The sequence below is a fragment of the Trachinotus anak genome, unplaced genomic scaffold, assembly GCF_046630095.1.
Source record: "Trachinotus anak isolate AG129_WGS33_773 ecotype Australia unplaced genomic scaffold, CSIRO_AGI_Tana_v1 ptg000015l, whole genome shotgun sequence".
NCBI lineage: Eukaryota > Metazoa > Chordata > Actinopteri > Carangiformes > Carangidae > Trachinotus > Trachinotus anak.
In genome coordinates this window covers 14030558-14054430 of record NW_027273866.1, presented here as the reverse complement: position 1 = coordinate 14054430, position 23873 = coordinate 14030558, and the positions used below count along the sequence as shown (strand labels likewise).

General features: G+C 39.9%; 2 protein-coding genes across 14 annotated transcripts in view; one reads left to right on the top strand and one right to left on the bottom strand.

The window, feature by feature from the left end:
• The window catches only part of ccdc177 (coiled-coil domain containing 177), a 38601-nt gene extending 21024 nt beyond the window's left edge, over window positions 1-17577 (bottom strand). For both annotated transcript variants that reach the window (XM_071498430.1, XM_071498429.1), the window contains exon 1: window positions 17436-17577. The gene's annotated coding sequence lies outside the window, so the exon portion shown is untranslated. The remainder of the gene's footprint in view (window positions 1-17435) is intronic.
• smoc1 (SPARC related modular calcium binding 1) overlaps window positions 1-23873 on the top strand; it is a 49591-nt gene that overhangs the window by 3762 nt on the left and 21956 nt on the right. For 4 of the 12 annotated variants that reach the window (XM_071498445.1, XM_071498443.1, XM_071498447.1 and 1 more), the window contains exons 2-9: window positions 13728-13887; window positions 14700-14783; window positions 17113-17225; window positions 17452-17551; window positions 19849-19899; window positions 20490-20537; window positions 22727-22783; window positions 23266-23334. In XM_071498445.1, the coding sequence (XP_071354546.1) occupies window positions 13728-13887; window positions 14700-14783; window positions 17113-17225; window positions 17452-17551; window positions 19849-19899; window positions 20490-20537; window positions 22727-22783; window positions 23266-23334 (682 nt within the window). Of the gene's footprint in view, window positions 1-13727; window positions 13888-14699; window positions 14784-17112; window positions 17226-17451; window positions 17552-19848; window positions 19900-20489; window positions 20538-22693; window positions 22784-23265; window positions 23335-23873 lie in introns of all 12 variants that reach the window. The other 8 variants (XM_071498441.1, XM_071498439.1, XM_071498442.1 and 5 more) reach the window with 3 other exon arrangements.

The following is a 23873-nucleotide window of genomic DNA, read 5'->3' as shown; positions in this document are numbered from 1 at the left end:
GTTACCTGCTGATTGTCAAAAAGAATACGGGAAAATGTCAGGGATCAGAAACTGAGCAGATAAGGCAGATTTAGAGAAAATAGGTACACCACTCAAGTTAAACATCAAAACACTTCAAATTCATGGAGTTTATAAATTTTCTTTGAATGTTCGTTGACGAGACACTGATATAAATATTGTATAATGTTAATCATAGGGGAGTTTAGCGTAGTTGCACTTACATCAAGTTAACTTTAGATCTTTATTTTGCTGGAGAAGAAATTATTTTTGCAGCAAGGCAGCTTAAAAACAAAAAATATAAAAGCACAATAAAAACCACAATAAGGCAAGTTGGGAGACTCAGAGAACAACTGAAAAATGGTCAAAACTGAAGCAGCAGAGGCTGAAAAATTCAGTGTTTCATCCAGTGGATCTCACATTTCCCGCAGTGCAAGCAATAACATCATTACGTTTCAACCTCCCTTCCTGTTAAAAGACTATCTCCTTCAAACTCTTTTCCTCCGTTTGTAAAGCAACCTTTCTGTTATATATTTTAGTTGCCAAGCTCAAGTCGAGATAACCCAAATGACAACAGGAGGGTTATTTTTTCAGACAAGAGAAAGCTCCTCTAGAGCCACAGACGACGCTACACAACTCTTTTTCAGGCTGTGTAGTCCCCCTCATGGCGAGTAAACTGGTGAAGTGCCCCTTTTTGTTCTATTATCTCAACAGACCAGAGAATATTATTTATTTAGTTATAGAAAATTCACTGGGTTGATCCCTACATCTGATGCATTTGACAAAACTGTCAACTCAGCAGTTATGTTGCCAATCTGCAATCAACAGGCTGAACAGCAACAGAATAAAACAATGATGAAGAAATGCAACAAATGGACTGGACTTTTAAGGAATCCTAACCATTCCCGCAATGTGCTGGGAATGTGCTTGTCAGTATCTGGGACAGCTGCTCAAATGACAGCGCTCCAGAACAATTTTGATACACGAAAGGGTAAAAGTGAAGATATTCAGAGTAACAGCTACATGTAGTCAGCGTGGAAAGGCCCTCAACCAACAAACCATCTTGCCTTAATAGGAAATCCCTCTTACAGATCTTATGAGAGAAGAGAGGTTAAAAGCTGATTTTATCATGACATTATATTATGTAGGCTTCTTCGTAATCAGTAACTTTTCATTAGAAGCAGAGTACAGTACTTTGGCAACGATCTACTTTACATGAAATGGGGAGGAATAAAAGAGGTCAGGGTGAAAAATTTTGTCCAGTAACCATCAAACCACTGACATGCTTAGAAGAAGAGCTGTTGACCATAATCACGCAGATGTGCAGTACACATTTCTCCATTTAGTCTTTATGGGGAAAAACATTCTTGGCAAAGTGATAAGGTCATAGTTTGGCATCACCGTCTTCTGTGAGGAGTCATGAAATACAAACCTTTTAGATTAACTTTGTCCTGACTTTTTGTTCAGCAGCAGTTTCTGATTAGGCACTTAAGGGAAAAACCCTAAAAAGAGTTATTGGTGATGAAGCTTGAGGTTCTGGGTTCCTTTGTTGTCTGGTGATGAGATTCTGTACACTGACAAAATACATACGCATGGTTCTGCTGTTTTTAGAACCTCCTAGTTAAGAATAGTTTTATTGACGGAAACAGAAAATTCAAAAGGATTCTTCCTCTGGGGATTGTGAATGTGCTCCATAATCAGCCTATTGCATGTGCATGTGGAAATTACATGTAATAGCGGTGTGAGAAAAAAATAGACACAGAATTGCCAAATTTCTACTTTTTATCCTCTGGGGGCCGCTGATGGTGCTAGAGGAAAGCTTTAGGATTCACTGAAACGTAGAGATTTTTCCTCTGGGGACCATAAATAACCACAGCCAAGTCCATCCATTATTTTTTAAAACAAGCAAAAGCCCTGTTCAAGAGGATCTGTATTTTGACCTGAAAGTAACACAAGACAAAAGGTGACAGTAAGCAAACAAATTAGGAATCATCCTCTGGGGATGTTTATACAAGAGTTTGTGGCAATCCAGGTATTTTAAAACATTGGATTGAAAGACAATAAATTGTCAAACATAGATAATGTGAAACAGCAATGGTAAAAATCGATCTTTTTGATTTTACCATCAAAGAGCAAGAACTTCTTTTTAACCGTGCAAGTCACAGGGTTATATAAATGGCAATTTAGGTTAGTTGGTGGGTCCACCACTTTGGTCCAGACTGAAACATCAACAACTGATGGATGGATTACAATGCAATTTGATGGCATTTGTCCATTACCTTGGTTTATCTATCAAGCAGCTTGGTTTTCTTTACAATGGTCGGTACTGTCTGACAAAGCTAATCTTGTTCGTCTCACATTTTGCCCCAGCGTCACACAATCAAACATCCATTCTGTTGTGGCCTCTGGGAAACTTTGGAAATTTCTGGGAGAAGCAGAATAAATGAGACAAGTTGAGGGTATAGGGAATGCTAAGAAACTAAATGAAAATGTAACCCCTCCCCCTAAATAACTGCTGAATTATTTAAATGTCAACAAATTTATTTCCCTCAACAGAAAACAATAGTCTGAAACACACTGGTTCTCAAGCCAAGGCTTTACACGAGTAGACACCTAGACTCCACTTTTATTTCACAGGACACTGACAGTTGGCTTTAAGGGTGACTCCACAAGCAACCAATCAAATTGCTTACATATGTCAGTTCCCTCTGATGAATGCGAGATTAGCCAATGCATTTCATGCTCAATTGTGGGGTTTTCTAATCAGTGTAATGAAATGCAGTCAAAGTCCAGCTCTGGTATTTAAGGCCAGTGAGCTCCACACATGGATCATCGCTACTTCACTCAACCTTTATTTTGCCTGCAGATCCTCCTGATAGTCGTGCTTTACAGGGTGCCTTTGCATTTATGTAATTGTCTAGTGCACTATGGGAACTTGCTCTATGTAAATTCAGTGTGTATGTGACACACACAGGCTCTTGTTTGAGAGGAATACTGCCTGCTGAAAGAGTTATGGCTCTCTGTAATCCATCAGATTATCACGACGGCAGAAACACTTCCTCTTTCCTGTCAAACTAGCTCAGCAGATTAGCCTCTGCTCTGCCACATGTTTAATCATTTCCTTTGATATGGGAGAGTGTGGTCTCAGCTTAAGTGTGCAATGGTGGTATGGAATCTATTGTAATGTGTGATGGACACACACACAAACACACACACACACACACTTCCACACTTCCTGGGAACAGCAGAGACAGTCGACTGTTCTGTAGCCAGGATGTAGCATTAGTGACAAACAAGGAATGTTGTTAATCAGATTTAGAGCCATTTCCGAAAAGGAAGAACACCCCTCCCTCCCCTTACTCACACTTTCATTTTGATTTTTTTTACACCACTTCAAAAAGGAAAATAGGGAAGTAATCCTTCTCATTATCCTCATATTTAATCTCCTGACCATCATCTAAAGAGAAAATCTGATTTCAGCATGGTGTGAGAATGTTTTTCATCAACTCTTTATCAGATGTATTAAATCTGCTTGAGTTTATGACCATAACTAACTAACAATATATTAGCGCTGCTAAAATCAACATTTGTTAACAGTAAATCAAATGAATGTGTAATGTGAAAGAGGTCGTTTGTAGCGTTGAGCCCAGATGACTCTGCGGTTCCTCACAGCTTTACACAGTCTGTTCGTGTCTTTCAGCTCAATGTTTGACAGATATTTCACTCAGGAGTTGGCGGCGACCGAAAGTAGAGGTAAAACCAGGTGAACACAAACACCGCTCAAAATGACTGCTACTTTTGCTCTGTGTCTGTGTGTTACTACAATCACTGTATAAACTTAAAAGTTAATATGTCAGTCTTGTGTTTACAGCTTGTTTCTGCTGCCCCCGAGTGGCCACAAAATCTTTTAAGGAATAATGACGCCATTACATTTTTGTACAAATATACAGTATAGAATCATAATATAACTTAATATATAATTGTCAGAGGTTGTGTTTCAATCTGCAGAGTCAACAACACACTGACAGACACTTTAGTTAAGTTTAAGTTACAAAAGTTATATTTTTTGAAATGGAAGCTCAGATCTTTGCAGCCATTCATCTCTGAGTAGATTCAGCCCAGCAGGAGAGATGGAAGAATACAACACAAAAGGTTATTGCTTTACACTTTCTCCACAAGTCACCTTAAAGAACTACTTTGCCAAAACTTTATCTACTGAAACATGACAGTAATTACATTAAGAGGTCAAATTAAAAGAGATGGTGGAGTAGGGGACTACACTTTGCTTTGAGCCCAGTCTCTGCCCTCCTGCTGCCAGTGGCACACACACTTTGCACCTCCTGTGTGAAAGTTGTCTAACTCCTTTTGCGCTTGCCGGTTCACAACATGCGAGAACTGTGTTTTAAGGGTTACTTTGAAAATCTTAAATTACAGGTTTCTGTTTTAAGACAAAACCCAATTAGAATTTTAAAAGGGAGGAGAAGAAGGGCACAACTTTTAATACATTCCTTTTTATTTTCTCCACTTTTTTTTATAACACGGTTAAGTAAAGTGTGTTAATTGAAACAGCATGAGGGATGGCATTCGCTTTATAGATTTCCTGAAAACTAAATGCTAATTATCAGACAAAAGTGATTAACTCGGCCTGTTAAAAGCATACAACAGCACACAATTAGCCCTGACTTTGGTGGACAACTTTCATTGGCTTGTTACCTCTGTGGTTGGCTCACTTTTATCCTCCTATTCCTCTATTTGACTAATCTACTTGTTGGCTAGTCGGAATGCCAAAAATGCCTGGTGATTAATGGCACAGGGTTGCATTAGATGGCCATATATGTATGTATTTATGTATGTGCTGGTGTTGTTGCATTGTTTGTTGCTGTTGAGCCTAAAGGGGATAATGAGCCCATCACACGTTATTGTGGAGCTGGCACACAGAGCTCTGCCTCTGTCTCACACACACTGATGTAGTCCAGCCTGTAATGAATCTCCATCTGTGCCTTTTCCTTCGTAGCAGTGATGTCATTCATGTCAAGGTGCATGTTCCTGTTCGTTAAGTGGAACAGACATTTTTTTTTTTTTCCAACTACACAGGATCTGATTGAACCAATTATTGTGATAATCAAGTCAGAGTAATAGCTTAAGTCGACCCTTGTTAGAGTGGAGAGGGTTGTCATTGCGCTGGGTTTCTCCAACTAAATGTTGTGTGCACCAGGAGAATCAATGGCAAATTTTGGACCATTTCGCTTCATAATAACAAACATATTGCGACCTGTACTTGTATTGTTCTGCACACAGCAAAATGCCTACAGTATTTTTAAATCAGACATGTGACCTCTAACAGGACAGACAGCTCATCAAAAATATTATTTCTAATTAACAAAGGAAACTTTTCTGTGAAGCACAGATTAAATCTGAGTAATTATTGAGTAATGAAGATGCTTCAGTCACAGTAACCTCAAACTCAGAGGTCTGACAGTAAGATTTTACAACTAAGCAGAAGTATTAAATTAACTGTAATGCCTGCGGACTAGCACCCTGTAATTTTGAGTTTTAACAGTGACAGCAGTACAGCCAGTGATTTCCAAATGCAACATCAGCCTCAAGTCCACCATCTAGATCACTGGAAGGCCTGACTGCAGGTTTGAAACTTTATCTCTCTTTGCAGCTCATAAACAGTATTGTTCATCATTCCAACGGCACAGCTGACTTTTTATACAGCCTTCTATGTGACAGAAAGAAACACAGAAAAAACATTACGACTCATTGTTAGCTTATGTCAAGCCCGCCTCTGCTACCACAGCTGTACTTACTAACATCACCAAATGCTAAATCAAAAGAACCACAGATGCGGGTTTGCAGGTTTTAGCTCCTCAGCTACAAATCATGTAGACTTTACATATTTGCTCGACATTTTCAAAAGCAGGTAATATAGTTTCGGAGTGCATTTTCTACCTACTATACCAAACACCCAGTTGTTTCCATTCATGTCTGTGTGTATAAAAATCAATGAATTTTGGTGCAATATGAATCCACTCTCTCCAGTCTATTATCTTGAATGTGCTGGCAATGCATATTTCAGGCAGATTGATTTAAGAAGTCTACACTACATTACCTCATCATTTTAGTGTTACATGACATAAAATTGACTTGGTTTTCATGGTGGTGAATTACACAACTTGAGCAAGTTTCAAAAGTCTGCTAATAGATTTTAATACCACATGGAAAAATATGAAAACCAATGACTGGCTGGAAGTAGATTCGCTTCTGTAAAACACAACAGCATAGTTTGCACAACTGTGTCATGGCAGCATTTGAGACATGGTTGGTTGGAGAGAAAAAAATTGATGCTTGCCTTGCGTTCACCCCAGAAATGGGCCATAGTTTTGTCAGCCTTGTAATTGTCCACAGTCTTATTATTCTTGTCACTACATCTGTGGTGTATCTGGTGTATACATCAGCTAATATGTTGTTAAGCAATACTTTAGCGAGCCTGTTTCCTACTAAAGCAAGCGCTGATAAGTGTAATAAAAGTGACAATGGGATCAACTGTTTATATTGTGTTATATGTTTGTTTGTATACTGTCTCTGTCCAAAGACGTGAGCTCTACCCTACACACATAAAACCAGTTGGAGAGTTTACTGTAATTGCATTTACTATAGTAGATGTAATCCACAGGTTTGTTTATTTACTACCTTTGTTCCGTTTCTCATAGCCTGCTTTTTTCCCCCCGTCAGCCCATTAAGCATGCATATATAAAAATGATTATTTTCTAATCATATTCTTTCTTCTTGCTTCACTGCTGTGGCTCGGGCTGGAACAGATTCCCTGCCAGTGATGGTAAAAAAAAGACCATTTTGCTAATGCTGTAATGGTTGCACAATGGGGGTTGCGTTTCACTTATTTTATGAGTGGTGGAGAGAGAGCTCAGGGCTCTGTGTGCTTCTGGCTGAGATGTGTATGTGAGATTGTGTGTATTTGTGTGTGTTGGGGGAATTTGGCTTGTTAAATGTGAGAATCTCGGTGCTCATTGTTTCCCGGTCAAGGTATCAGTACCAAACCATCGTGTTACTCCCCTGGTGTTTTACCGTCAGCTCATCTTTGATTTCATCTCTATTGGTGGGCCATCGGGCCGAGGAGGTTACCATGTCCTCATAATGTTATAGAGGATTTATATCTGAGCTGCCTCTCTGTCAATTAAAGATAGAAAAAAAAAATTCTTCTTGTTTTCCTCTTTGAAAATAAAAGAAAGGGCCGATAAGCCGTTGTTAAAGTAAGATTATTCCCTTAGGGGTCCATTCAATACTCCATTATGTTGTTTGGCGCTCTGGCCTGTGTAAAGCTTTGATGTGCTGCCTGTTCTACTATGATGTAAAACTTTGCATAATGATCTTCAACAAGGGAGTATGAGCGAGTTTAGTTAATTAATGTTATTTTGAGCAGCGCGTGTTCCTCAGCTGATCCAGCAATAGCTCCTGTTACATGTTAGTCTGCTTAATTTGGATGTGTTTGTTTGATTTTGATTATGGGATGTAGGGTGGGTCTCAACCTCAGGCATTATTGTCCTAACAGGAGGGGCGGCTGTTTTTCCTCAGGAGATAATGCCAGGTCCCGTCATCCTGGCTAATACTATAGCAGCTGATTGCTGTCAAACAGACCCAGGTCAGACAGTAACTGGAAATAACTCTTCGTGTTTGTTTTAAACTTCTTAAGTTGCCAGATGGGTGGGGTTTACCACATCAGCACAATTCAGATAGCATTTGGTGAGCTGGAAACCACAGAAAAGTGTAAGAATGTTGTCAAATGTTTGCTGATTGCCCACAAACTGCCCCGGTGCAAGACAAACCTCACTCATCTGGTTGCCCCTGCTGGTTAAGAGTCAGATACCATGTGATCCAGACGCTGGTGTGAGTGAACTTTATCTTGGCAGTATTTAAATGTGAACCACATGCACATTTGTTAGAGTGAGGAATTATTGTAAAGCAATGGCCCCATAGAAACTGTTGTGACACTCGATCAGACCTGAGACGTAGCTGTGTTGCAGTGAGTCTGATTCAGCAGATTAGATTGGACACAGTTTAGTAAGTGTCTCCATGAATTAAGTTACACTCGTTTTTAGTTTTTGCCACTGTTGTCATAATCTAAAACTGTTCTCTGGCAATTACCCAAGCAAAAGAGGTTTAAAAGATGATGCATCGATATTTGTTTGAAATTACACACAATGAGTTATACAGCTCCGTGTAAAGATTTTATCAGTCACTGGCCAATTGCTATTAGCAGCAACTCCTAAGGGAATAGTAAATATGCTTGTTTGCTTTGTTACAGAGACTTGGATGAGAAGTCACTACCACGCTGTGTCAAATATGAAGCTACAGCCAGCAGCCTGTTAGCTTAGCATTAAGACGGGAAACGGGGGGGAAACTGCTAATTTGGCTCTGTCAAAAAGGTAAAATCCTTCATCTACCAGCACCTCTAAAGCTAATTAACACATTATATCCTGCTTGTTCAAACCATAGAAAAACCAAATAGTGAAACAACAAATTGTGGTTTTCCCCAAGACATAGTCCAGCACGTACCTCCCCGTAAAACCACAAGTTCTCATTTAAAGTGTGGATTAAATAGATGGGATTTAACATGATAATCGGCGAGTTTTAGAGGTGTCGGTAGATGTTGTTACTCTTTGACAGAGCCAGGCCCAGCAGTTTGACCCCAATTCCAGTCTTTATACTAAGCTAAGCTAACTATCTGCTGGCTGTAGCTTCATGTTTACTGAAGTAATAAATCTGCATGCTTTTAAATACACATCTTAGTGCTAATGACACTATGGGATGCTCACCATCAACATATTCAAAGTTAAACATGTTTCAAAATGTTTTTGAAGTCACATTTTTCTGCCTTTTAAAAGTAATTTTAATCTTCAGTTCAAGAAAAAGAAACTCTTTCTTATGCCAGAGTCTCTGGTTTCACCTTTATGGGAGACGAGTCTGTGGGTGGGACAGTATGACTAAGAAATGACTACATGTGGGAGACTTGGTAAGAGTGTTTATTTCTACTTACCGGACAATGCCGTCTCAAAATCTGTGATTTAATGCTTTATTATGACAGCGGAGGTAGAGAGGCTGCATCCATTAAGGTTGTGAGTCAGGGATGGGGAGCACAGGTCAGTCTGTGGGCTGAGGCCAGACACTGTGGCTCTTAACCTGGAGGAGTAGCTGAATAGACCTAAATCACTTTTATAGAATAGCTTTCTTTGGATACGTTTTTACCGATTTAACAGTTCATCACATAGACAAACTGCTTTCCATCCACAGTACTTTGGCTCAGTCTTGTCCACTCTTTTAAACCACTTCTGCTGGAAGACACATGTAACTTCTATTTTCTTGTCTTACACATGAGCTTAAAGTTTAACTGGTGGCACGGTCTGTATTATGAAAGAAATAACAAAATAGCCACATGGTTATTTCTTCTCACAAGAATAATGGGTACGATGCTGATACATGCTTTTTCCTACTACTGAATTATTCCTGTCCTTCACTGAAGCCAAGAGGACGACACACGAGTTAAAATTGAAATGGTGTGGTGTGTTTTCCTCCCTGTCTGCACGTCCTCATAAAGAGGTACATCATGATTTACTTTTACTCTGAGCTGTCTGACAAGAGCTTTTCTGCTGTGCTTCAATGCCAAGACTGAAATCACATTAAAGCGTGTGGCTTGATCTGGACATATTGTTGCAGCAAGGCGAGTTGGATGTGTCCCATTATATCCTGTAAAGTATTATTCCCCTTTTGTCTAAACTTCCTTTCACCTTGTTGTACGAGGGTTTTTTGAATCTATTGAGGGAAAGTGTTGACAATTCCTTGGAGGAAACTGTCTCTCTGTGTTCAGAACTTGGATATTTTAACAGATACATTGTTTTATATGGGGATTTAACCTGTGACCCTGCAGATCCAGAACACTTTCTTAAACTCTGGACCACCATGCAACCCTGTTACCTCACCCGATTTTATCTGGAGATACTTAAGCTCCAGTATCTTTGTCTATTTCAGGAAGAGCCTCATCTCTATTTGCTCTTTACAGATAAGGAGAATCTGCCTGTTCTGACAGCTGTGACAGCCATGATAATTACCATGATAATTTCCCCTTTGCAAAACACTTCACAAACTGTCTCCTTAATGTTGTAATTAGTTGTTAAAATCTCAGTTTTCAGACACAGTTAAAATATCCTTCCTATGGGGTGAAATTATTTCACATTTTTTCCAAATGAGGTTTCATCTGTTTCCGTAAAAGTATTAAAACAAGCCAGAAATAGGCAGCTCTTTTCACTAGTATGAAGAAAATGATCCAAAGAAAGTCTTGAAACCAGTTCATTTGCATTGGACACATTTAATATTAGCTCAGCAACTGGCAGATTTTTCATTTTTTGAATTTTGGACTTGATTAAATTGCTGAGATTTAGAAATTAATGTTCATGACTGTCATAACTGTCAGCACTGGCAGAAACAGTTTGGTATCTGTAAAGTACAAAAACCACAGAGAACTGTAAATAGATTATTTTCTGACCTGCGTCTCATTTTCCTCACCACATTTTGGACATGTAATTCGTACTATAACAAGTTTGAATTTCTGTGTAGTTTCCAGGTCGTCTGAGAGAGATATTAGCCAGAATATGACAACAAATATAAAAATCAAGTAGTAAGAGTATGCTGCCACTGTGGCTGAATGAATCTTCATCACTTTTCTAGCCAAACTGGCAGCGTGGCTCAAGGAATGGCTATGTTGGTTAGTCCACCTCTTTGGTCTCAACTGAAATATTTAAACAACTATTGGATGGATTTCCATGAAATTTTGCACAGACCTTCAGAGGGTGTAGCCTGTGATCCTCTGACTTTTCATCTAGTGAGTGAAATGTCTCAACAACTATTTGTTTACGGCGACCATATTTTCGAATCCCTAAACTGGGACCACTAAGTGTACTGCATGTTCATGTATGCACACAGGTATGTGCTTATAGGGGACAATGAAGTCAGCCCCTAGCACACCTACCAAGTGCACCTTTCAACACCATGGACGTCATGAACGCAGCATTTTTGTTGCTGGGTGCTTTATGAAGGACAGAGTAAGCCTCCTGTAACTCTTTAGAAAAGACCAACGGTCTCTTCGCCGTGACAGCCAACTGTTAGCATACAGTTTCTGTCAGACGGAGCCACCAGCATCATAGCCCATGACACTAGCCTTTGACTCATAGGCTAGCGACAGCCTTGACATCGACACATTGATTGACTGATACACATTAAGACCAGTCAATGTTGAATTCAGACACATGATGCAATGTTTAAGTTTTTATACTGAGCTAGGTAATTATGTATTATGATAAATTTCTGTGTAAGCACTGACAGAGAGTGTAATATTATAACTGTTATTTAAATTGTGGCGAAAACCGCAGCAATTTGGTAATGAATGTTGAATGTTGTTTTACAGATATTTGTCAGGACTCAGGACAGCTAACTTGAAACTGTGACAATCCTGGACAAACCAGGACGTCTGGTCACTGTATATTTGATAGATTGACATTTTTTGTAGACATAAATGTTCCCCACAGGATTAATTGTTATGACTTTAGTGATCTCCTGACTTTTCCTCTACGACCACAAGCTGAATTTGTTCAATACTTTTTTTAACCAACTGCTAAAGTAATGACATTCCCATCAACCTCAGCTGTACTCTGGGTTTAGAGCTAAGTGTATATGTTAGCCTGTTATAATTGCTAAACACCAGCATATTAGCATTGTCACTGAGAGAGTGTTAGCATTTTGATGGTAGCATTTGGCTCAAAGCAATGATTTGCCTAAGTACAGCCTTACAGAGCTGCTATTATAGCTTAGTCTTGTTTTTTTAAGCATTTTCTCCACATCAAAACTTTGTCTTGATAATTTGTAGTATGCAACATTCAGAATTATGTTATTTCTCTGTGCAACATGCTCATTAACATGCCCCATGCCACTCATTTTCAAATGTAAAAGCAGGATTTCCAGATAGTGTAAACACTAAGCTGAACTCTTTCAGTAAAGAACAGATTATAGAGCGAGAGGCCACTGATCTAATAAAGTCAAGTATTCCAGGAAAACAGTGTCACTGGCAAATATTTAAAGTATGATTTTATTGGCCATTTTTACAGGGCAGAATGGGTTGAAAGACAAAGAATTCAGATATGATGATTGTTAAGGTTTCTGGAGCAGCCTGGCACCCTGATATTAATAGTAATACCAATGCATAGGCAAAGACAGATGCACAGTAATGCCAGTCAGTTAATCTGTTCCGAGCATGTTAGATGAAAATTCCTGGTGATTCATTTGTATATGAGATCCAGTTGTGCGCCAGCTCATTCATGACATCAGTGGCTTGGCTTCATTACCATCTACACTTTGTCTGATTGCTCTTTATATGTTCTGGGAAAATCTGTCTCCAAGCAACATTTTTGATGTTTTTCAAAATAGGTTTTTTTTTTGTTTTGTGTGTTTGTGTGTGTGTGTGTGTGTGTGTGATAAGCAGGGAGTTGGAGAATGACAAAGAGAGAATTTGTGCTTGTGTTCATGCAAGCTCAATGCACACATGCATTTCTACAGGGGCTATTTTGAAAATGGCCTCAGATCATCTGATAGGAGTTGGCAAATGAAGGGTGGAAACTGTGCCCTTTGTTTCTGGCTGCGTCTCATTTTCCATCACCTTCTTCCCTCCGTACCTGCCCTTAATGAGATCTCCTGTGTCGAACTCAGTGCTCCAACCAGCACTCTGGTAATTGCTTGACAGACCTTTGGTGAAAAATGAGAAAGTTTTCCCATGCAGTATTTTCCTACTTGAGAATTGCTTGATTTTCCTTTTTGGTCTTTTATGAAACAGGTGTTTTAGCCGCCACAAAAGTTTAATCATCACTTACGAGATAAGGCAAATCAAGTGTTCTTTGTGTGTGTGTGTGTTTTTTTTTTTTAATAGTTGAAACCTTTTCAGCAAGAGTTGGCACAGGTATGTTGGATTCTGGTGCTGCTCAGTGCGCACCTACTCTCTCTCCTCACTAACACACAACTCCATCTTTTTGGCAGAGTTTGTGCTTCCCTGAAATCCTTTAGACCTTAAATATATTTGAGGCAGCTGTGAAGCCAAGAACCATTACTGCTGTCAGAGAGAAGGCCGTCATCCAACAGTAGAGTAGAATCGACTCACTAATAGATCATGAGTAAAGATCTAGGGAGAGTGGGACAAGGATTCCCATTGCTCTGAGTGTGGTTTGGCTCCTTTGAAACTTAATCAAGGTTCAACCTGTCTTCAGCCAAAGACCAATTAGACAAATTAGCTTCTAGGCTGAGCTTCAGTTCGGTGTAGCTCACACTCTTGTTACAGTAGCCTAAACAAAGGAAGGCAGCAGCCGACAAGTGTTTGAGGAATGCAGAAATGTTTTGAGTAAAATGGGCAAATGACCCATGAGTCCAATTTGTACATTAGTTTGGCATAATCTCAGATTCAGCTGAATGCAGCCTTTGTTTAAACACAGGGAAACTAGAAAGAAAAGGAGCCAAAAAGAAAGAACAAACTGATATTCAAGGAATAAGAAAAAAGTTTGAAATTCTGTAATCTTAAAATGTATCTGTGATGTGATGTGAAACCTGATGCCAGTTAAATTTCTCATGTATTGCATCATTGTTTTGCCAACATGTTGTTGTATTTCTCACTGCAGTGGCTGATTGGAGACAGAGACAGTCACTGTGGGGTCATCTGCACACGGACACAGGGGAAGCCGGTGTGCGGCTCGGATGGGCATGAGACCGGCTGTGAACTGCAGAGGGCGCGCTGCAAAGATAAGACGCTCACACTGGCGCACCGCGGCCGATGTCGAGGTAAGTGCTGAAGTCTTAAATCTGTGCCAGTATCCTGAGAAAATCTACCTGCAGATACATGAACTTTTTTTTGCAGTGAGTGATCTGTCAGGGAAACTCAGATCCATGATTCATCTGACAGTTTTTAATGCAAGAAATTGAGAGATTCACATTAGCATTTTCATTAAGTGCATGTTTGCACATTGTTTGTCTTATTTCCATACAATCTTGTCAGCAGAAATTTCCATGAGTGCATCAACAAGGATTTCCCCAGCAGCCTGTGCTCAACCCCATTGCTATGTGACAGTAATATTACTGTGAGAGATAAAACACGATAACCTAGTCTTTCACAGCATGGTGGGGTAGGGGTGAACAATATGGATAAAATATGTTGGTGATTTTATATCACACTAGTAATATATTCTGTGATAGAATGACATTTTCTGGAGAATCAATTTGGACAGAATCACAAGATCGGAATTTGTGTTTGTGGCTAATTCTGCTAATACCTGAAAAATCTAAGCACTTCATTGCAAAGTCCAGTACTGAAACTAAGGCAGTCCTGTCCGCTGAAATTATTCACAATAGCCTAATACATACACAGACATTAAAGGGATAAATGATATGTCAAAGTCTCTGATAGTTGAGAAATATATATTGTCTCACTGTATATTTTGCCTGCCCCTGCCTCCTGGATGGTTTTGATATAACATATTATTATTATCACTGTTGCCAGTTTGCAAGCTAAGAAAGGAAAGGATGTTTTTTGACACTGTATACTTGATACTGTAAAGTATACACACAGAGGTTGATGTGACTTTTTCATCTTTTAGGTAAAAACTGGGTGAAAATCGATCAGTTGCCAGTAGCTCCAGCACCAACCTCCACATCTGAGGGGAGAGACCTGGAGCTCAAAGGTAAGGACTGGGAAACCTAAGACATGCTAAAATAAATCTGTACATAATCATAACCCAATCTTCTCTGGGAGACTATGTCCTATAAACTTACAAAGCAATAAGTGTGTTTAAGATGTTGCAGTTGGAAGCTGCAGACAACAACAGAAAGTTTGGGAAACTGGAACTGGATGAGAAGGTGGCTTTCATTTTCCGCCTCTCTGTAGGCGTGTAAGTTTTTACAGACCAGGATCACACACTTCCTCAGTCTCTGGATGCCAGCCACTCAACAACAGCAGAGATTGATAGGCCTGGAGTCAAGGTTGGAACTTGGCATTTCCCCCCCTTTTTTCAGCCCCTCTGTCCATCAGGAAAACAGCAGTCCCAACCAAATCCATTTTTGGAGTGAATTTTGTTCCCTCTGTATGGTAATACGTTGTTTTGTTTCATAATGTCAGTGGTGTGCCAAGGATAGGAAAGCCGGGCAAAGCTCACTCAGTCTTTGCAGATGCGTCAGGCCTGTTTTGTTGTAATGAAATGGCAGCTTTATTTAAGCAGGCAGTTCATGAACCAATCCTTGTTTACAATGGCACAGCCTGGCAAGGGCTTACTGAGGTGTGCGTGAGATTCAGATCAAACACAAAAGATAAATTTGACTACAGGGCATATAAATTGTTAACAGGTACAACAAACAACCACAACCAACCACAAACACAAAACTATGGCTATTACAACAGGGCTGTTTATCCATTATTTAGCCAGGAATACAAAAACATGGGGAAAATCAACACATCATGAAACAGCTCATTATTCCAAATCTCTAAAATGAAGCGATGTCCTTTACATCAAAAGAAGCAAACCTTTGGATGTGGGACATTGCTGCTAACAATTAATATGCACAGACAAACATAAGGCAAGACCTGATGAAGGAACTGCAAAGGACCTCTGATCATTAAGTTGTTTTTGCATTTCCATAAATCTGACTTATTTAAATAAGAAGCTGGGGTCTCCAGTAGGACTTTGGACTGACATGAGCACTACAATATTTAATCAGCCTTGTTTCCAAAGACTAAATATACTCAGTCACAGTCCATGTTTATATATTCATGTAACCATGTCTGTCGTCGTTGACATCATCACCCAGTTGTGGCTCTGCCAGTATTTGACTCTGAAGGAGACAACATGTCTGTCTCCACTCAGGTCCAGATATGACATAGAGCTTTTATTTATCTGGGGAGAAGGTGGAGTAGGTTTGCCAGGAGTGGAGGACTGTGGTTCCACAGGTCAGCTTCCTGATGTGAATATGTATACATGTACAGTCAAACATGAAGCTCGACTCCACAGGAGCTGTGATGCAATAAAAACAATAGTCACTGATGGGATTTTGAACCAGTGACCAGCTGCTGTGGAGCCCACTTAATTCTATGACCTTTCAGCCACTTCCATCCCTGTCCCCTGAGAGCAGGTCTGGCTCATCGGAGCTGCAGAAACACAAGCTCAGTTTCCACTGACATTTCAAAAATATCAATGTAGAGTGCTCCTAACAATGTGTGGCTCACAGCCTGGCTCTGGCACTAGTAGTGGTCAATGGCAGTGTAATTTGTCGGGGAATGTGTTGTTTTAGTATTTTGGAATGGTGTAATAAAAGGTCTCTGACTTGTCTGTGCTTCATGTATCTGCAGTGTAAAGGGTTTTAAAACCAGTGTGGATGGAGAGGTTTTATTTTCAGAATCATGAGCAACCATCCCTGCAGGTAGTCCTGTGGTAAAAGCTTGTTAAAGTTGTAATCCTTAATCCAACAACTGTGGTTATTATTGTAACAGCAAGTGCAGTTTAATACTGCAAGCACCACTCTTTATTTTATCAGAAATACAACAGAGGAGTAAATGGTTCATCTGTTTACAATGCAACCTAACAATTCACAGTGTAGGTATGCATAGGTATAATAGTGGTATCTGAATCCAGGGCTTGAATGGCAGACTCATATTCTCACATTCATAGAAAATTAAATAAGATTACTTTGACAGCTGATTGTTATTAGAAAAGAAAAATAGTGGTGGAAGCCTAGAGGTTAGAAAAATGGTCCAAAAGTCTTGATTGAAAAAAAACAGAGTGGAGAAAGTAATGATCTTTCTCCCCTGTACAACTATCAGAATGTGCCCTTGAGCAAGACATTGAGCTGTCAGATGGAGCTCAGTGGCCAGCAGTAGTAAATTGTGGTTGTGCTGATCTGCTCCCAGGTGTGAACAGGGTGGTGTTGACAAAGACCATGGGTCTTCAGTTAAAAACAACAGTAGTGCTGGAGGTTTGTGTGCAGTGTTTGAGAACAGACCGTCCTGTCAATATGTTACAGATGCAGGTCAGTCCAAGTGTCGTGTTGAGAGGAACCAGGCTTTGGAACAAGCCAGGAGACCTCAGGAGTCCATGTTTATCCCAGAATGCAACGAAGATGGAACGTTTGCCCAGGTCTGTCTCTACCTCCACAGATTTCTTTTCCTTCATGTTTTTCTCTCTTCATCTTTCTATTACTTTCACTCGCTTGTCTACTTTCCCTCAGTCTCTTCACTGACAGAAATATTTGACCAAACTCTTCAATTCTTCTGCTGTATTTACTCTCAAATATACGAACCAAATCATGTATATTACATAGCTATGGTCATTTTTGGTGTGATTTACCTTTTTGCCTTTGCAGGTCCAGTGCCATACTCTGACAGGTTACTGCTGGTGTGTCACCAGTGACGGCAAGCCAGTGAGTGGCTCCTCTGTGCAAAACCGGACCCCGGTGTGCTCAGGTACTGGGGGGCAAACAACCTGGAAACCTGTGGATGAAATATCCAGAGTTTTACAAAGATTCTTTGTCCCATACAAGGTTGCATTTAAAACTTAGTTATTTCTGCAACTGGAGCAGTTCTACTTCAGAGTAATGTGTAACAGGTTGTATGACTAAAACTATGGTAGGATGTTCCCTGGAAATTCTTTATTAGGGTTGAGAAACAGTATAACAAGCATGTAAAATTTTCAGTGGTGGTTATATTTGTAGGATCTTGGGGCCACGAGTGTTTGGAAGCCAAGTGACTGGGGTTTGGACCAATTAACTTTCAGTCACTTCAGAATTCAAAGGCAACTGGAAATAATTTATAGCAGTTCCCTATCAAAGACAAGATTAAGAATGGATGGGTTATATTAGTACAGTTCGTAAATCCAGGGCAGAACTTCAATTCAGTAAATTATCAGTGAACTGACCCTACATCTGAAATTAATGACTTTCAGGAACCCTGACTGTGCTGGTGAAAGATAAAGAGTGAGCACAGCCTTTGGGGTACAGTTAAAGAGGGCCTGTCTTGCCATACTATGGGCACATGTGTATTACATGTCATGTGGCATATAGCAGGTGCAGGGTCAACGAGACAGCTAATGGCCATAGATCCAGGGGCCTCTCAGTCTTTCCACCCCCCTCCACTTGTTTAAGTGCTCTCAGCAGGCTGGAGGAGAGAGCGCAGGCCTCTGCAAACTCATCTTGGATGGGAACACTTTATGATAATCACCATCATTTTCCCTCAGAAGATAATACACGGGGGTGTTTGCCAGAATTGGATTGCGCAGTCACTAGAGCATATGGTGCAAATTTTGTATGGAGAGTGTGGTGAGAATGGTCGCATGCCCTTCTGAAGCTGTTCAGCAGACGGCCAGAGGCTTCCTGCTCTCTCCGTCTTTTCCTCGCTCTCAATTTCTTTATCTTTCTCTCTGCCTCAATCTTCTGATCCTTCTCTTTTCTCTGCAATTCCCACTCGTGCCACTAATCACCTATATGGCTGCCCTCAGCAACTGCTGTGTTTTAGCCCCTCCAAGAGAATCATGCACATTTCTTGCAGCCTGTCCATTCATACCAGGAAACCACATAACTTTTCATATTTAGAAAAACAGATCTCAAGTTATTATTCATTTCTGTTCAAAAGGTTCAAGAGAAAAAAATACCAGGCAGCTTGTGAATAATGTGCTCAGAGATTTTCAAAATCTTCAAAAAATGATCTCAAGACTGGCGCAGTTCAGGAGTGTGGCAATAAACTGAAATAAGTACTGATGAAATCCTGTTGACTGCATGCCCTCTGTGTTGCTAACTGGACAGTAACTTCATGCTGTTAAAGTTACCCTGCAGAGTTTTGATCACTTTCGCTGGTGGGAGCAATGCTTTTATGGATGGATCCTGATTTGTTTGTATTTTGCTAAGACACATATCCACATGGCAACGTGATTCATAGCCCTTCTGATGGTTTCACACTATTCCACTAATCAGCAGCAGACCACAGTGATGAACAAAAAGACTGGTAGTCAGCAAAAACATAAATGTAAACAATGCAAAATCTCATTTAATAAAAATCAGCTTTGAAAATGTTTTATGAGAAAGAAAACGCACTGGACATGTTGAACAAGTTGCAACAAGAAAAACTGAATGTAAACACACATTTTGTCTACAAGAAAAGTCCCCAGGGCACCTTTAATTGTGAGATTTGTATCTACTGTCTAGCAGGACTATATGAAATTAGATTGTTGGAATTACCTGATACAATAGTTTATTCACTTTAACCGTGAAGCACTGTGAAGTTAACTGTAAGTTTACTGTAGCTGAAATCTACAGAAAACTGTGGAGAGGTTTGATAAGAGGTTTGATAAATTCTCACGCAGAAATGATTCTTAAACTCATGTGTGGGGAATTTGAACTTCTACAACTTTGACTTTTCCTACATCCTACCAGCGCTCAATGGAGTAAATATTTTCAGTTGTACAGGATTGAATAACATCTTTATGAAATACCGAAATATATTTGGTGGCATAACACAATCTCTAGCAGTCTCCTTTCTGTCCCGCATAAGATCCAATATCTTCATTGTTTCTTGCAAAGGTATGTATGATACTGGAACAAGAATCTGGGCAAAATAAACCTGATATACAGCTGCTACAGTCCAACATGCCCAACTCCTCTTTCCTTACAATCCCTTCCCTCTCAGCTGAAAGCAAATAACCTTTACTGACATGCTCAGACGCCCCTGTACACTATGACCCAAATCAATCATCTCACATACATTTGCAGGAAACTTCCATGAATTTATGGGAACTCATGCTGCGACAAGTGGATTGTCAGGTAGTAAATTTCCTTCTAGTTGCCTTCACTCAAAATTTCTCCCCTTTGTCCTTCTATTGTAATTGGCTGCACAGTCTAATTTGCTCTTTTTCTCCATGCATCCATGCATGACACCAACTATCTGCATGCACCGAACGAGAATGATATTTTGGAAATGTGCAACCTCATTTTTTTGATAATTTCCCACAGATGTATTAAATGACTCAGGTTTGCATTAGTCAACACTAAGATAATGCAACAAGTCAAATGTTTCAATGTGTGCCTATGAAGTACTAACAGAATGTACTCGTCAAACCTCAGCATCTAATTCTAAGACAAGACGTCGGTGGGTTGGGTAATCGGTGATGTTGTCTGTTCGTGTGTGTCCTGTGTTCAGTTGAAACAATCAAATTCAATTCAAAATCATAAGAAAGCTATTAAGTGACTCAAGCTCTTGCAATATTATTTATTTTCAGTTGGATGGTAAATTATATTACATTTTTTTGGTTTCTGAAATGGATAAACAGCATTTTGGAATCAAATTCTTCAAAGCTCCAGAGCAGCTTTCTTTGCTTTGTACATGTTGTATTTTTTTCCCCCCCCCCTCACAGGGTCAGTAACTGATAAACCACCTGGGCCACCGAACTCTGGTAGAAAAGGTGAGCTGAGATCTGCTGCATGTTGTGTGAGTGTGTATGTGTGAGCGTTTTTTGTTTGTATGAGAGACAGAAGGAGAGCATGAGTTCAAAATGTCTTTTGACCTGATTTTGTTCCATGTGATCAGTTCAAAGTCCATACTGTATGAGTAAAGAGCAGAAACATACACGCATTACATTAACTGTTTTCCCCCCTCACAGCTTGTAGCCCACAGTCCAGACCTGGATCAAACAGTAATTGAGAAATACTGTAAGTTACAAGTTGTTTTAATGTGCTCACGATATATTGTCAGTGGTCAAAAAGAAATCTGAACCATATCTGCAGACGGCTGCCAGAAATACTGGTATTTCTGACTAGTGTTTGACCCAGGTTTGCACTTGTCTGACATCAGTCAAGTAACCATTGTATTATATTTACAGTTTGACCAGCTCAGGTCAGTTTGACCTCCAATGTTCCAACATACTGACATGTCATCTGATTTCAGGACTGTAGTGCTTGCAGAATGACTTACTGTAGTGTTTGTAGAATGGCTTTGTATGGTTTGCTTTTGACTAAATTATTTTCAAAGGGATTTTCCAGATGCGACAAAACTGCACATGGGTGAGTATTCTAGGCAGCTCAAATCCAAAGCATTACATACGACTGATGGCAATTTATTCATTGTTTAGTTAAGGACACTTTACCACCACTACCACCACTTGTGGTAACAAATTGTATCTGAGAGTACAATCAATTATATTTGAAATCTGTTTCTAGATAGATATTCTGCTATCACATAGTATTATAGCTGTTGCAAGGCATGGACAACACAGTGGGAATACACAGTTTTGGCTAAGTGCCAGTTCACACAAAACTTCATGTCACTTGTTACCATGTAGTAAATGACTGTTTGGTTGCCAAAGTGAGAACATTCATGCAGAACACTCTATAATTTGAAATACTTAACCATGAAACATTTTCCCCAACAGTGGGAAAGAAAACAGGATGAGAAAAGGATAGTGACTGTTTATCCAGCCTGCAGCTTAGAAACAAGACCAAACTTTAGAGAGACTTAACAAAGTTTTAAAATGATGAATCTTCATGAATTATGGAGATAGTGATCTTCAGCTGGCAAAGTACAAATACAACTAACGCCACAAAGGTGCTGCCAGAACGCTTGTTAGTGCTTTTTTTACAGAGTCAGAAGCCATTATTCATCAAGTGTTACGTGTACTAGAAACAAACAAAGTTTATCCTGAGTGATGCTACATGAAAGGCCATGGGATCATTAAGTCCTACAGCATTAACATCTCATCTGGCAGGATAAAGTTTTCATATTTCTTCTGTACAAATGGAAAAATGAAGCACAAATGGCTGAGATTTCAGGCTGATTGTGGCTAAATACTATAATTTAATCCTTTGAATGTCATGAATATCCACTACAATTTCTGTAAAATCTGGACACTATAAAATCTCCTTCTTGTGGACCAAGCCATGAGTAAAGGACAGTTCTTGATGTGACGATGGCGTTAGAGCAATGGTCAGACCATTGTCAGCGTCATTTAAAATGATCCTCCGGAAAGCATCACTATCATATCACTATGCAGTCTGTCTACTTGCTGAGACGCACTCTGGACCAGCGTTTTCAGGGGGGACCAGCCAGTTGATCGACTGACCGGACCAACATCAACAAATCGTCTTATTGTGACAATCAAGGATAATGAAGTTCATTATTGGTCAGAGGTTTGTTCACCTCTGTGTTTGGATAGTTATGAGTAGGCCTTTCTGTCCTGACACATCCTACACCTGCACTGCAATCATGTGGGTACCGAGGTGGGGGGCTGGTCTCCTCAAGTGAGTGTATGTCTGTGTATGTGTGTGTTGTTTGCAGTGTGATCGTGAAGGAGTGTGTTAAATGTGCAGGCTGATTGTGTAAGTGTAAGAATGCCAGTGTGAGAAGTTGATTTACTGATGTGTGTGTGTGTGTGTGTGTGTGTGTGTGCGTGTGTGTGTGTGTGTGTGTGTGATGTAGAGCCCCATGTGGGTGGTCATGTTCTGTTTTTGTATTATTCAATCTGTCTTCCTGTCTGTTTTTCTATCTGTCTTGGCCGGGCCATGTGCAAATCCCAACCATTCAACAGTTCTGGAGAGTAGATTGTATTAACCTCAATAATGGTAGTCTCTTTCCGTTTCTTTCTCACCCTTAACCCAGATGATGGCTCCAAGCCCACACCCACCATGGAGACTCATGTCCCCCCTGAGGGTGATGGTAAGTCTCCTCTAACTGCTTCTCCACCTGTAACACAGTGGTGATATGGTCACTTCGTTAGCTAAGGTCCAAACTGTGAATTTATGCTAACCGTCATGATTTAAAAAGCTGGCTCACATTTACTGCATGTCATCCTATTTCTGTTGTGGACTTTTAGGCTGTTGGTCCACAACTTCTTCCAAGACTTTAGTGAAGCTACAGTATTTCATGAATTTAAGACTGAAACCCAATATGCTATTTCTTAAAAATGCACCATTACATCAAATGGAAAAGTCCAGATGTCAGAAATACTAGATGACATATTTGATATTCTTTGGAAATAATGGAATCCTGGATGGACTTTTAATTTTGGTTTTGTGGGCAAAGCTTGGCTGTACAAATTGTGTCTGAAATATGTAGCTACTGGTGCTGTTGGCACAGCTGACGAGGTTCAGTAAAGTGTGACAGCTATTGATCTTTCCTCTGTCCTCCTACTACTGCAGAGATAACTGCTCCAACGCTGTGGATAAAACAGCTGGTTAAGCAGAACAGCTCCACTTCCAGGAAGCAAGGTGAGAGAAAGAAACACCTCCTTATTCTGACACTCATACATTCAGTCTACAGATGTACAGTAAATTAAGGTTTGATATGTTTAAAACAAGAAGGTGTTGCAGTAGCAGTCAAGAGTTCCTAATAAATATGATATAGTACAGCACTAACACAGTGCCACATCAAAATACATTTTTGGAGGTTTGTGGGAAGCCAGTGAGGGATCATGTTCTTGAATATACCACTAATACGCCACCCTCTCCTCCCAGTGTAAACACCTCCTCAAATAGCACCACCCACTGTTTTCAGGATACACGTATTAGCCACACACTGATCTTAAGATGACTATGAAAACTATACCAGGGAAGACGCCTGAACCCTAAATAAAGTGTACATCAACTTGTGTCCGGTGTTACCCGGTTTCAAAGCCACCAGTCTGAGATGAAATGTACAACACTTCCAGTTTGGAGACAGCCCTGCACTGCCAGGATTATGTTTCTTGGTTTCTTTCCTTTGGTGTAATTTGTTTAGTTTTCTCTGTCTCCTTTTCAATTACGCCTCA